General features: G+C 43.0%; 1 protein-coding gene across 4 annotated transcripts in view; it reads right to left on the bottom strand.

Moving 5' to 3' along the window:
• Positions 1–15,544, bottom strand: part of LOC122980395 (plexin-A1-like) — a 192,211-nt gene that overhangs the window by 2,228 nt on the left and 174,439 nt on the right. Inside the window, exons 21-28 of one of the 4 annotated variants that reach the window (XM_044348347.1) lie at positions 13,507–13,655; positions 11,570–11,826; positions 8,654–8,720; positions 4,931–5,077; positions 4,329–4,488; positions 3,601–3,704; positions 3,181–3,289; positions 968–1,158 (exon numbers count right to left, since the gene is read on the bottom strand). In XM_044348347.1, coding sequence (XP_044204282.1) covers positions 968–1,158; positions 3,181–3,289; positions 3,601–3,704; positions 4,329–4,488; positions 4,931–5,077; positions 8,654–8,720; positions 11,570–11,826; positions 13,507–13,655 — 1,184 coding nt within the window. The remainder of the gene's footprint in view (positions 1–967; positions 1,159–3,180; positions 3,290–3,600; positions 3,705–4,328; positions 4,489–4,930; positions 5,078–8,653; positions 8,721–11,569; positions 11,827–13,506; positions 13,656–15,544) is intronic. The other 3 variants (XM_044348349.1, XM_044348348.1, XM_044348350.1) reach the window with 3 other exon arrangements.

Raw genomic sequence — 15,544 nt, 5'->3', positions numbered from 1 at the left:
TCAAACTGCAGCGCTCCAAGTTCCCTCATTGTCTTCCTCTGGCTTGCATCTTAATAATTTCTCAATCGAGGGAGCATTGATGCCGCTAACTTTGCACTTTCCTACCTGGAGCTCCAACAATGGAAATCTAGAGCTAATGAGCGAAACATCGGGGGAGAGGAAGTATCAGGGTGAGCTGAATCACCAAGACAGTTTGTACTTGCAAATGAGAGCAAAAGCCTATCACTGTTGGTAGGCTGTATAGGCAGTTTCTGTGTGTTTGTGTGACTGTGTGCCTGCCTGAGTCCTTTCAGGAGTAAGTGAGCAGATTTGGAAAAAAAAAGCAGGAATCCATGTGTACTTTGTGCGTAAGGTCTAGGCCTTTGTAGAGGCTAATAAACACCCCAGAATATAAAGTAATTCCAGGGTTGCAACTGCTGTCTCACAAAACATTTTAACAGTGATGGGAACTCAATCACATACTGGCTAATGGCCTGGCTAACAGTTCAGGGATGAAATACACACATCAACACAAACACTGAGCCTGACTCCAGATAACCTTTGAGACCAATCATCCAAAGACGCAGGCTGCATTAGAACCTCAACAAGGGTTCCACAGTGAGGTCTGGAGGACTTGGAGGAATTTGGTGAGTAATGACTGCAGGGTAAAGGCCTGGGCCTATAAGCCCCGAGGCCACCAACAGAGGGCCCAGTAACACCAACCAAACAGCTCAATAGTCAAAGGTCAACCTCCTAATTAAGACACTCACACTCATTCCTGTGCATATGTGTGTCTTTGTGCAAAAGGTTATGAAAAATGTTAATGAGCTTTGAGAGTACCACCAAACAAAGGTCAATAGGGACTGCTGGTGGAAGTGGGCTACATGACAAGGATGTGATGGAGTTTTTGACTCAAGGAGTTTAAGTGTGTGTGTGTGTGTGTGTGTGTGTGTGTGTGTATGTGTGTGAATGTACAGCTTCTCGATACCTTGGTAGCGAGCAGTCTGGTCAGGTAGATCTCAGAGACCATCTTGCTCCCTCTGTCGCCCTCCCTCTGGTCTGAGTGGTCATGGTTCTTGACCAGGTGCCACAGTTTGGTGCCGCTCTCGAGGTCGGGGGTGATCATGGGAGTTCGGGATCGCAAGCTGTCTGGACTGCTGGCTGTCCTCAGCATGCTCTCTGCAAGGAGGAAGAGGGCAAGACATGGAGGAGAGGTGAGTGCCAAAAATAACAGTTAGAGTTCAAGATGTGCTTTGTTGTAATAGTTTAGTGTCCAGGGATAAAAAGGTAAATAAGGTAAGTCCAGGAAAGAATTTTTCTTTGGCCTCCCTCCTCAGGAAGTTCAGGGGTCAAGTTTCTTTATACAAAGGTCCTCTGGTAGAGGCAGTCAGGGTATCATTAGATAAATACAATCTGATTACATATATAGAGTTACTGTAGTTTATAAAAGTATAATTCCTTTTGACTTAATCTCCATTTCAAGGTGAAATAATTTAGGCTTTGTACGTAGAAAAAAAACACATGAATAAGAAATCTGAGGCAGTCAAAGAGAGAGCAAAATCTCCTTGTGAAGTTAAAAGCATTTCTGAAAGGTGACGGCTTCTTCTACTTGCATGTCAGTCTTTCATACCAGAATAAATTTGTCTGTCACTCTCTCTCGCTCCTGCTCCCTTCCTTCCTCCCTCCCTCCCTTTGTTGGACAGTGATCCCCTATTTTGTGACACGGAGCATTACGCTTTCAGTTTGAATGCTTGACACTTGCGTGACAAAGCAGGAAAGGATTGAGCAGTTCAAAATGTCAGGAGAGAATGTGGACCAGGAAGTTCAGAGCAAGTGTGATAGGGACGTTAGTGTGTATTTATGTGCATGTCATGGGGGCAGAGCTCAGGAGCACAGTAACTATAGACCAGAGTGAGGCTCAGAAAACAGAAAAGAGAGAGAGAGAGATGAAAAAAGTGTCCACTTCACACCTGGCATTAGCATGTGCCTCGTGGTATCTCGATCTGATGTAACTGGATGACATTTATTTGGCATAAAAATGCTTCTGAGACATATTCATGAGCCAAAGTTTGACAGTCAGTCAATTACTTTCATTTAAAACTTAAACATACTCTCAAATGTACTTAGACTGGCATGGGAGAAGACATTGGTTGGGTCACATGTTGGAGGTTAAAGGATCACCCAAAATGCAACAAGTTCCTGCACATTCAGTTATCCATTTTAACCAGCAGTTAAGTCAGTCTCCTGTCTGTTATGCCTTGGTTGCACAAAAGCAGGTCGTAAACCGCATGGGATGACATAAACAGCCGCTGTGCAACTGGAGCAGCTCAAGTCTGCTATACTGTGCAGGTGGAAAAAGTATGCTATGTTCTGTCCTACCTGACACCTGTTTATGTGATTTCTTGGTCAGATGCACACATGAAACAATGTTAATATTTAATGGCTCCAGTCTGTGAACGGGGAAAGGCATTTCACTTTCTTTGGCTTATTTACATGTGGATTTTATGCATTTCTGCACTAAATTATTTCATCAACAAAAATACCAAAAATGCCAGGTATAAAGAGGATCACAGAGAAACTGAAAGAGAAGTGAGCAGTGATAAAGAGCTGGACAGCCAGTAAGTCACTGACACAGAAACCAGCCCGCTGTCCTTGATATCAAACTGTGCTGCTGACAGCTGTCATGCCTGTGATCTTTTATGGCATGTATGATGGGAGTTGACAACAAACAAAAATTTTAGTACTATGCCATTACCACTTTGAAAACTAAATTTGATAAAGTGTTCAAATACTAGATTTTTCTTTCAATAAATGTGAAAATGTGTAATTCCATTTTAACATTACAGTACTTCAGGTGGCTAGAGTGTATTAGTTTAGTAGTTTATATATATTAAAGAAGGCTTCAAGTTGTTCAACAGGTCTTGAACTGAACTGCAGATCAACTTAACAGGTTGACAGAGTTGGTGTCAGATGCAGAATTTAACTAGTACAGAGATGACACAGACAGACACAAACCAACATATTAAAAGTATAGAAATGTAACTGCAAAACAACTTTAAATTAAAACATACAGGTCAGAATCTCAAAGCAGTATGGGTATTTTGCTTTTACACATAGCTCGTTGGACATGCATTTGCACATATTATGAAATGAGTGCACATCGACATACACACATAAACATACACACACACACACACACACCTTCTTTCGTACCGTATCTGCTGAGGGACTTCGTAAATGTGGAGGAGTTGGAGATGTTGTAGGCTGAGTTCTGTTTAGGCACCAGGGCAATCACTGAGCCATCTGTCACCTGAAAAAAGGATTTTCAAGATCAGTTATCACTGCACGAAATGTCCAGCAGCAAGATTACAGTCAAACCACACAACCAAAAGTGAAATTTCTTTACTAGCGTAGTTAAAATGTGTTATTTTTTATTTTGTTTTGCGACAAAACAACATGAACAGAGATGACAACTGTGACATTGTTTCAATGGGCTGAATTTTACCCAAAACAATGACAGCTATTACTGTTTGTTGAATGCATCCAAATCAATGAGATGTCATTGTTTCAGTAAGACACAAAGCATCATGGGATTTATGTTGAGCTTAAGCAGCAGGATACCTGGTAGTGAGCCAGGGTGTTGAGTCTCTTCCAGTCGTTATCGATCTTAGTGGTGACGTCCTCGTCCTGAAGGATGATGCGAGCCATCCTACCCTGCCGCCATTCTGTCACATACACACACACACACACACACACACACACACACACACACACACACACACACGCAGGAGATACAGGTAAGGTTGCGTACATATAAAATTGAGAGAGAAAAGGAGGCAGGTGTGTGTCTGTGAATCTACGCAATATGGCTTCAGTTTATGTACATGAGCTACTTCATAGATATGCACAACTTAACACTGGTATTTTAACCCCTACTTAAAATTTCAATATCGTTAAGTGAGTACAACTTCCACTCAGATATGACAATTGTGGTATTTTCCTCTCTTTCACAGCCACACTTACTGCCCACTTCTTAGGCACACCAATCAATTTGCACAGACAACTTCCTCCTCCAAACAACATGCCAAGTTGCTGTGATTTAGTAAAGAATGCAGCCAGCAAAGTTCAGTGACTGAATTAAATTTAGACTGGGTTCAGACTTTTGGCTCCTCACTTGAATTTTTTTGGATGCAGAATCACCTCTCCTGTCTGAAGGGCCCCCTCCTGCTTCAGAGAGCGTTTGAAACAATTCAGTCTTTTACCCCCTGTAGTAGTGCACCTGTGCTCTGTGTGTATACTTTTGTGTGTATGTGTATGTGTATGTGTGAAGTAGTTTTCCCTCTCCTTACCCAGATCCATATCTGAGGCCTTTGGTCTCTGAGAGTATGGTGTGCCCTTGTACACAGCATCTAGAAGCTTCTCCTTCACCTGCGTCACCGTGTCACAGTTCAGGCTCTTCACTGTCACCTCCGGAGCGTTCTCATTCTCCGGGTTCACACAGTGCAGCGTCTACAGAGGCAGTGGTCAGAGGGCAAAGGGCACGGGTCACATTTAGACCAGGAAGTCAGCACAGAATGGTAGCGTTTACTATTGACGTGAGGAAGCATGACCCTGCAATGATTTTTGACCTGCAAACTAACACCTCATGCAGCAGTTTAGAATCAATATTCAACTGAGGAACAGTGCACATGTAGATTTTTATTATTATTATTATATGTGGAACTCATCAGCATCAAATCTCATATTGGTTTTCAACTTATATATATCAAAATGACCCCAGATTTAGCAACTTGGAATTCATTTTGATCAAATAAGTAAGGCTTTCCGAGAATACTGGACACATTAAATCTGTGTTAATATACTGTATGTGTGCATCTGTTTTACATTTTCCCCCAGCACCAAATGTTTGGTCCAACTGTCTATGTCCACTAGTATGCATCTGTGTACTGACCAAAGTCTTGTAGTCAATCTGCTGTCTGATGAGTTTGTCCTCGCTGAGGGAGTAGCGGGCTTCTCCTGTGATTGCGTCAATTGGTCCCTTCTCCATTTGCTGCTTCATGGCACAGTACAGCATGAACAGAGGCTCTCCAGCACACTCCTGGAAACAAGAAAAGAAAGATGTGGTAGTAGGAAGAGGGAGACGGGTAGAAGTGAAAGACGAATGGGGGACAGATGAAAAGAGAAGGAAAGAGAGAGAGAGAGAGAGACAGATTGTTAAAATGAACAATACAAATGCAACTGTGCAAAAACTTCAAACAACTCAACAGCAAAAAGTGCAGAGCTTTGCTGAGTAACTCTCCAATTATATTTCTAATCTTCCGTGAGCCAACCACAGCCGGAGTAGTAAAGGACGAGGCCATGGCCTGTGTTGGCTAATGGCATCCTGATAACTGACAGAACAACACACTCACACACGCTATTTTTCTCTCACATGCTCCAGCCTCTCCCCAGTGTCTCTTTGGGGAAAAACACCCTCTGTAAATCTGTGTTTGTGTGTGTGTGTGTATGTGTGTGTGTGTGAGTGAGTGAGTAGGTGAGTGAGCAAGAAGGAGAGAAATCAGAGGAAGTGTGAGTGTGAGTGAGTGGCAATTGATGGAGGAGTTAATAGAAGGTTAACGACTGAGGGGTGAAAAACGCTTGGAGAAGCACTTTGGCGTGTGAAATGTGTCAACCAGGCAACGAACACTGGGAAGTTGGGCCCCTGTCTCTCTTTCCCTCTCTTTTTTTCACTCACTCGTTCTGCTGGGCTGCCAGCTAAGCACTGCTGCTTGTACAGCTCCTGGGATCCTCTCATCTTTAAAGGATAATTCCAGTTTATTGCAACATGGGACTTATTTTCGTAGGTCAGACAGAATAAGAAACATGAGCATTCAGATTAACTGAGGGGTTTTACACAAATATCCAGGTTAGCAAAACTTATTTGGAGGAGAAAATGAAGGTGAACAGTGACATTATTACACAAACTGTCCGCTGTGAACATCACAGTTTACAGACCAACTCATAGTTCAACATTGACCTACCATGGTTACATATTTCCTATGACATTTTGGGCGCACTAACTTTTTGGTTTTATTTCCAACTAAGTGGCTCAGATCACTGGTTCCCATCGTGTGGGTCAGGACCGCCTGATGGTTCACTGTGGAAATGTGAGGGATTCCCTGAGGGGGGAAATATGAGAATAACAACATATTTCTACTAAAGAAATTATTTTTAGTTTGGGGGATGAAAAAAAAAACACACCAGCTGTTCCCAAACAGTCTCAAAGTCCACTTCCTACTTTCTCTGGCTTTCAGTAGAATCTATCTGGATAATTGTACGCAGATGCTCATATTAGTATTTTTTTTTCTTCTGACTTTCCTCTAATCTGTGCATTCTGGATCATTTCACATCTTCAGACCTCTAAAGATTATTCAAATGAAACAGTCTGAAGAGGAAACATCATTTTTTGGTTAAGCTGCTCCCAACACACAGACATGAAACTTGTGAAAAGGGATACTGAGAAGGTTAAGCTTCATCTTAAAAGTGTCACAAGTCAAAAAGTTTGGGACTCTTGATAATCTGACTATACTGTTAGCTTGTTTACAACTTCTTGTAGCGATATCACTGTCTTCTCGTATCTCAGCAATCACTCTGGTGAGTACAATGTTATCGTGACCAATGGAAATTAAGGTCAAATCTATGAAAATAAGACTCAAGTTGTATCAAACCTGAATTATCCTTTAAAGATAGCACATTATATGCATCACATTAATGTATTTCTAAATGTTATTGGTCTCATGATGGTACTCAAATTACCAATATATTAATTCTGAATCAATTCACATTTTTTCTTCAACATGCAACTTTGTGCCTTGAACCAGAGATGTGTACAGCAAAGTCCTGCCCTCCACCTCTCAGTTGGGCCTGTTCCTGCATCACAACACATGTCAGTCATCTTGGTGAGCTGTCAGATGAACTCTGTGGGATAATCTAGCACTGCCTGCTTCCTACAGAGAAAACACAGCACACCAGCTGACGTCCTCTCTGTCTCGCAGCATACAAACCAGCTCTGAGCTGCATCTCAGCCTTGATGCTCCATGTTTATGTTGTCATTTTTGACCTCTATGTCTACAGACACAGACTGATAATATTGAACATATCTGATTTATTCACATTATAACTTGATAATTAGCATACTGCGTTTTGAAAGTCTTATTACACAGACATTTTTTATTCTGATAATATATCCAATCTAACCCACCTTTTCACTCACATGCAGGACCTCAGGTGCAAAAACAGTGTAACCATGTGACTCCCCGCTCTCTTGAACAAGCCAGTGCAAAAGGAGGACAAGTGAACCCTTAGAATAGGGTAATGGATAAAAGGCTTTTTTTTTTTCTTACTCCTGTTCCTTTTATTAAGTAAAAGCTCCATCTCTTCCCTTCTCTTGAACAACTACTTGACCTTTACCCATCTCTATTCACACCTGGCTGAACCTTGAAATTGTTCCAGGCCTTTCTTTTATGCAACCCCTAAAAACTCAGGAGAAAGAGAGGCGCTGAATTGCAGAGGTTAGATAAAAGCTAGGCTGGTAACCTTGCTGCTAGCTACAGTGAGTCTTTGCTTCAGTGCTCATTTTCCCCAATCCCTCCATCCCCCACTTTTCATTTTAAAACCTCTTTCACATCCCCAAAAATTCCTCTTTTCCCTACATTACTACCTCTGGCTCTTTCTTCTGCTTTTAGCCCTTTTCTCTCTTAATTCATCTGCCTTTGCATGTCCTTCCACTGTTGTTCTTGTCTTGTCTAAAGTTCATTCTGTAGAAAGACAGCTGTTATAAAAGCAGGCTGGAAAAACACCACCATCCCCAACAGCTTCTCTGGTAACCCATTCCCCTGTCTCTGAACCCGACTCTGCCCGTCCAGTCTCGCATATGGAGCCAAAACACACATGCACGCAAACACAAAACTGATACACTTGCGCACACGCATACACACACACACACACAGATGCTAACTGGGACCCCTGGGGGCTTGGCTGGTTTGCTGTCCACCAGAATGCCTGTCCTGGCGGGGATTTAAGGCCCCGCTGCTAACTGATTAGCTGCAGCAATGTTTGAATGTAGAGAATGTGTGTGTGGAAACAAGAATTTAGCAGTTTAAGCCTCAATAATTCTCTCTGATTCCATATCAGAGGGAGAGGAATTCAGAGGGAGAAAGAGAACATGGGAGACAGACAGACAAAGAAATGTGGAAATGCATTTTTGTAAGATCTCTGGCTTCCTCTTTTACTAAGCCCCAAAGCTCTGAAGGGGGAACACACTTGCATGTGCACAGGTAAACGCACACACACTTTCCTGGCTCTAAAAGAATCCAAGCGAGGGACACAAAGAGAGGACAGGTTAGTGCGACAGGCTATGGCAATCACAACAACATGACCAGCTGTGTCTGAACAGCGCTTCAGACTCCACAGATTCCTCAATTCGGAGAAAGGAGAATTTACCACATGAAAGGCAGAGGTAAGGGATAGGTAGCCTGCTGCCTTTGCCTTATCTAATGCTGCAGCTGTGTGTGTGTGTGTGTATGTGTGTGTGTGCGTTTGTGTTAAAGTGGCATTTTTTTTCTATTCTCAAACACCAGCGGTATTAGTATTACTTCAAAAGTTATGTGTGTCTGTGTGTGTGAGACAATTTTACCTTGAGGAACTTGTAAAGCAGGAAGGTGAACCAGTTGGTGAGCATCTTCTCAGCGACTGACTCCGTCCTGGGAGAGAGATGAAACGGTGGGGTAGGGTTGGGGATGAGGGTGAGAGGGAAATAATAGAAAAAGAAAGTGATAGTGAAAAGAGAGCGGAAGGAATTGAGGAGGGAGAAAGAAAAGAAAAGAAAACAAAAAAAAAAACAGAATGATTTTTTATGCCATCACCTCAGTAAACCTCTGCACAAGACACCGGGGGGTTTTGGAGTCATTCCAAACTGCTCCTCCCTGTTTCAGCATGCACACCCAAACAAACCCCCCCCTCCCTCCCCCGGCTAGAACATACGGCATTATCAGGCGCCGTGCAGTTAGCCTTCAAACAACCGAGCCCTTTCCCTTTCTCTCCTTCACTCCCCCCCAAAACCTCACACGCAAACAAATTAACTTGGCAAAACAAACCCCTCCATTTCTTTCATTGTTCCACCCCCCTCCCTCACATTTTTCCTCCTTCAAGCAAACCCACTCGTCTTCATTAAAAATACAGCAATTAGTATAATTCGCTAACTTCTCTCGTTAATCACAAACCTACCGTGTAATGAGGGGAAACTCTGAACGTGCACACTCTCGAGGAGACACACGTGAACAAACGGTGAATGAAAACAGAACAATTAAAAGGCATTGTAATTAACGGACTTATTGCGTCTAATTTGTTAAACAGCTGAAAGGGAGACCGGTACTGCGGGTATGTAGGGGAAAGCAGGAGGGCAAAAAAAAAAACCCCGAAAAAGATTATTTCTCTCTCTCAATCATCGTCTTCAGATTTACCTCCTTGTTTTCTGCAATTGCTCCCTTTCACTACTGTTTAATTATCCATTCCTTGTTTTCTCTTAGATGAATGGGGGGATGCTTGAGAACTATCTGGATTCTTGTGTGGGGTTACTGGGTTGTCTAACTGGGCCACATTGCTGCACTTTCCAGCTTCTTGTAGATATCAGTCTCTTAATCATTAGCATGGCACAGGGTGCAAAAAGGAGAAGAAAAGGTACATTCTGTTGAGAAATGACAGCACTGAAAGATATTTTCTTGTCAAAGGAAATTCTTTTTTTTTTTTTCACGACAATTGAGGAATAGGAAGGGAATAAAGGAAAAGACAGGAAACTAGGCCAATGCACTAGTGGAACCAGTGAAGGCCTGTAGCAGGAACGAGACATGAACTCCTACGCTTCCGCAAGCCTCCTGTTTGACTGTTGAGCGTTGTTTGATGTATGTGGAACCGTTTCTTTTTCATGGCTGTCAGCAAAATATACCAGATGAAAGATGAGGCAACAGGGAAAGGAGGGTTGGAGGACTAGGGAGGCGAATACACCTGGACAGAACATGCTTTTGGGCATGTCAGGACTTGATAGTGGGCGCTTTGTAACATCATCTCATTCAGGGGGGAAGCTACGTCTGGGCACCTATCGTTCCAAAGTTCCTCATCATGTGCTACACGAAGAAGAGGGTCGATGCAGCTTTCCTGGCCACACGCAGTGAGTCTGAGCCTCTAATGTACAAATCAAACAAAATGCACCCAATGTGGAGAGCATAATTTCGCCATAGGGGATGGAAATCCACATAGGAGAAGACTATTAAGTTGTTTTCCTGTGCCTTTCTGTGTATATGTCTTAAAAAAAAAATCTCAAGTCTATCTATTGCAGTAAAAAAAAAAGACTAAAACAGGGTGAACTATGTGTAATAATTGCAGAGCTTATTAACGCCAGTTCCCGAGGCTAGTGTAGTTAGCAGGGACAGCATGTTGTGACCGTACGCCCCAAGAGGGGATTGGAAAAGGCTTCACACAGGCACACTGGCTGAGAGTCATTTATTTGATTAGATTTTTAATTAAATATCTCTCCGAGGAGAAGTAGGAGACGAAAAAAACATAACTTTTTTATCATTTAATGTCTAATTCCAATTTATTTGGAGACGGGCCATTTCTCTAATTGTGTCTTTCCTTAAATACGTGTATCTTTTCCTGCCTGACTGTCTGCGCCGACTAATTTTTCCTTTCCTTCCCCCCCTCTGCCTATCTACTCTCTCACCATATTGCACCTTTCTACCTTCCTACAGCCTTTCTATTCTTCCCTCCTCTTCTCTCTCTCCATCAATTTGCCTCTAGCCCAAGTCTCCCTCTAGACATTTTGCCCTCGCTTTCTGTCAATCACCATTTCCCTCCCTCCCTGTGCTCCATCCACCTTTCTCTCACTGCCTCTGCCTCTTTCACCTCGCATTCTTCTCTTCCCTTCTCTCCCTATCCTTCACACCCTTCCTTGTAAATCCTCCTCCTCCTCACCCCCTATCTCTCGTACTTTTCCCCCTCTCTACCTGTGTGTGTGTGTGTGAGAGAAAGGAAAGAGCGGTCTGTCTGACTGCAGCTCCGTTGGGAGTGTGTGTGTGTGCTCAGGGGTGTAATCCTCTCTGACAGCGACAGGGTTGAGAGATAGAGAGGAGGTAATGTCACATACGCCTCTAAAAGCTACAGTCACTGTCCCCCCTTCCTGTTCCATAACTTCAGCTGCATGATGGAAAACTAATTGCTCGACACTCTCAAAGAGCATCGTCTTCTATTTTCTTCCATTTTCTGTTCTCTTCCTACTTCAGCGACATAATGAGCCTAACTATCTGCTTGGTTTTCCAGCGTTTGCATGTTTTCGAGGGTGCCCACTTTCAGAAGAATGCCTCTTCGCAAGGACATCCTAACCAAGTCAGGAGTATGAAAATCAAAAGGTCTGATCTCACACACACACACACACACACACACACACACACACAAAAAGGACGTAACCTCACACTTGAACCCCCAGTGGGGAAACATGTGCATATGTGACATTTTTTTCAACCCCTCTTCCTTCCTGCCTCCCTCCCTCTTTTCATACCTCCTGAGTAAGAGCTTCGGGTGGTTCTTGCTCTCCAGGTTTTTGTCGATGAGGTCAGACAGGAGCTGTTTGAGGACACCAGTGGCGTACTCCATCTCCCCCTGCAGCGCCGTCATGATGAGGGAAGCCACGTTGCCGCGGTCTCGCATTGAGAAGGACCTCTGCGCCTCCAGGGTGCGGATGAAGGTCAGCAGGAAGTGCTTCTTGGTCAGCAGCTGGCCAAACAACGTCAGGGCCTTCTCCACGTTAGCGGGGACCTGGAGGAGAGAAGTACGGAAGTGATGATGGGGAGGAGTGTGAGGAGAGGGAGGGAGTGTTGGATGAATGGTGGAAACCAGCCAGGCAGGTAAGGTTGTGTAAAGGAAGCAGGAAATTAGTTGGAAGGAAAGAAGAGAGATGGGGCAGAAAAAGGGGTGGAAAGCAAGAGGTTAAAGGAAGGAGAAAAGAATCGTTTGTGAGTAACAGTTGAGAAATGGGTTAATGAGTATGTGTGAGAATAGGATATATCAGATGAAGGGTACATTGGCAAAAGAGCCACTCATGCACACTCGCAATATGTTTATCTACATACAGAAAAAAGTCAGCAATATGGATTCTGTTCCAGCTTCCAGATGCATCCATAAAACGAGGCTTTCATATCTCTGCCTTTCTATTCTCTCTCTTGTCCTCATTCATTCTTACCTCTTACCTTTTATTCTCGCCACAGTTGTCCCAATGCTATCTCATTTTTCCCCAGTTCTCTCTCTCCTTCTCTCTTTACCTCCCTTCATCCCTTACTGCACCCCCCTACGCCCTTTCTACTGATTCTCTTCCTCTCTCAAAGCAATGGGCAGGCCTCCCCCTCTAAGGGAGAGAAACGAAGGTTTGAAGTGAGAATGTGAGCTTCATGCTGTAATAAGAAATTGATCTGCCTGCTAGCGCACTACTGTGGCCTGTGATTGCCTGAGCCATACAAATGAAAATCCAATGTCGCGCTATACTATCCCTATGGAATACAGTTGATAGCATGAGCAGATACCGAATGTCTCAAAGCGCTGTCCCTGTGCCCGCCACCTTACATGCATGTCAGCCGAGCGCAACTGTGCATTTCCATGTGATGTATGTGTGAGAGTCTAATGTATACAGAGAAATGATGGAGGTACGTGTGCATGCCGCGTTACAGTGTCCACACAGCCGAGGTTCATGTGAGTGATAGAGTGTTCCCTCTTGAGAAACGAGCAGTAGTGCAGGGGAGGAGTGTTTTATTGAACGTGTGAACATTGCTTTTTCAGGAGCCTCAAACAGGCTTGGTCCTGTAGAGGCAATCTATCATTTGTACCAAGTCTTAGAGGAGCTAAGACATTGCTCACTCCCCAAAAAAGAACCTTCCCTTTACTGTATTACATCAAACTGGAGCTTGCCCTACGAGTTTCTTCTACCAATTTACTTTTTGTTTGGGCTTGAACCCTCCTCGGCCTGAAGGTCTTGGCTTGGAAGTTGTTTGATAGGCATTCAGGTGATGTTTGTATTAACTCGGCTACATAAAATAAGTCTGTAAAACTTCTATTTTTCTAAAATAATTTAATTTATATTAGTTTTATTCCCCTTCCTCTAATGTGGAGTTTTAAAAACTGTAGAAATTAGTTTGGAAAAGAAAAAAAACACCACAAAATTCAGGAGAACTTGCTGATAAAAACAGGAAGATTCTCTGTTGGATTTCTGCTTAGCTTTGTCTTCCAAGCACACTTTTCTCTCCATGTTTCTCCATCATTATAATCCTTGCAAATGCAAAAAGATTTTGATTTTTTTTCCCTTCCCATTATCCACCAAAGTCCTTTATTAAAATCTCCTCACGTAAGGGGACCATTTCTAATTACATATCTAACACACAACATTCATTCCTTCATTCAGTGTGTGTGAGTGTGTGTGTGCATGTGTGTGGAGCGATCTCTACTGACCCGTACCTCCATCTCCTTGAGCACAGGATGGTCCTCAATCCCAGGGAAGAGGACCCTCATGGCGTAGGTGCGGTAGTCCAGGAAGGGGATTCCTGCTCCATCCAGTTCCTGAGTGAGTTCATGGATGTCTGTTTGCAGCTCTGCAAAGGCTGCAAAGAGAGAAAGAAGAAAATGGTTATGAATATATCATAAAGGTTATGAATATGCTACTGAATGTTACAATCTTATTTTCTTGGTTTTGTTAACAAAATAACAAACCACTGCTTCTGTACTGTAAACGTAAACATCTCTTCATGCGGAGCGGAGGAATTTTCCAGGGAAATAGAGACCTCCTGATTGGTATTTAGAAGGAATGTAGGTTGAAAAACATTTTATGATATCAACTGGCAAAGAAGCATGTATTTAGATGTAAAATTGGGAATTATAACTTTAAAAGGTGGTCATTACCGGCCTCAAATCCTTCAATTTTGAAGTTGTGTTCTCAAGTAATGATTAGTGTTTTTTTCTTCCCAAAAAAGGGGAAGCATTTGGAAATTAAGACTTCAAACATAGTATTTAAAGGCTACACAAAACAGAAGAAAGCACTGAAAAGCTATGGTCCAAGTGCTGAATAATCACTCACAGAAAGACAAAATCAACTCTAGAGCTGGCCTTTTTCTTGACTTTGACTATTCATGACTCTGTCAGTCTGATTTTCAGAATGTTTAACGAGGAGAAAGGCAACACAGGTGAAAGTGAGCAAAAGATGGAGGCGTGTGGAGGAGTAGTAGTGAAAAGAAATATTATGCAAGAGCAGAGAGAAAGATGGAGGGGAGGATAGAGGAAAGTGTTCTGGTAGTCGGTGGCTAAAGGGAAGTTCAGGATGACAATTGCACACGGGATCGTGAACGTTTGAGTACACACACATTACATGCTGCCAACTCACATGCTCCTTCACATACACACACACACTTTTCGTGTCTTGCCCCACAGCTGAACACATAACCTAGTGCCCACATGATTTATGTGAGTGCATGTGTCAATGTTTTTACACATTTTCCATTCCAAGATGGTGTGTGTTCTGACCCCATTATGTACACTCCCTTGTGGCTTCACAAGTCACATCTAGAGGGAGCAAATGGGATCAAAAACATTCCCTCATTCATATCCCTTACAATAGTGCCTACACCTAATGCTTTTGGTGGACTGCTTCAACTCTATTTTATAAAACTCCCATGAGCAGAATATATACAGCTATATGATTCCATTAGCACAACAGAGTGTGTGCCCTATAGCGTCATCCAAAATACACCAACACATGGAAACACAACCCAAACAAATAACGAACCAAAGCCCAGACTAACAGATGGCTTGTGTCACCCTATCCCTCTCTCCCTATCTCTTTTCCTCCCTCTCTCTTGCCTTCAAAGTGACATCTTAGAGGTCACCTCTCTCTTCCCTATGGCTTCCCCTCTGCTGTGACATCGCTCCATCTTATTTTTTTTTTTCTCTTGTTGGCTGCTTCATGCCCTCCATCTCTCTCTGCATCTCTGATCAGTATATTTTTCTCTACTTTGCTCCCTCTTTTCACTCCATTTCTTTTCCCCCCATTCATATTTAAAGTCAACAATTTTGCCTGTCCGCTACGTTCATGCTTGCTGCTTTCTTGGTCTGGAAAAGAAAGTTGTTCACTTTTCTATCCATACATTCATCACCTCTTGTTCATCCATATCTGATTTATCTCCTAAACTTTAAACCAGATATTCTACTCAGGTTCCTTGTTTTCTCTCTGTATTGTTTTGGTATTTCTCAACCCATACCTTACCTAAATATATATTTATTTCGTGTCTGTTTCTACTTCATTTTCCTCTCTCATAATCTTCCTATCCATCTCTTCTTCTTCTCTGCCCCCTCCCCTTCTCCTTTCACACGTTGTCTGCCTTATTTATCTCTCTTGCTCCGTCCCCCTCCTTCCATCCATCCTGTTGTCGTCCTCCAGACAGTGGTGACAGTGGGGGACAGACAGGGTTAGGGCACCTGGACTCGCCACCGCACACCC

Source organism: Thunnus albacares, chromosome 4, assembly GCF_914725855.1.
Source record: "Thunnus albacares chromosome 4, fThuAlb1.1, whole genome shotgun sequence".
Taxonomy (NCBI): domain Eukaryota; kingdom Metazoa; phylum Chordata; class Actinopteri; order Scombriformes; family Scombridae; genus Thunnus; species Thunnus albacares.
This window is presented reverse-complemented; position numbering and strand designations above follow the sequence as displayed.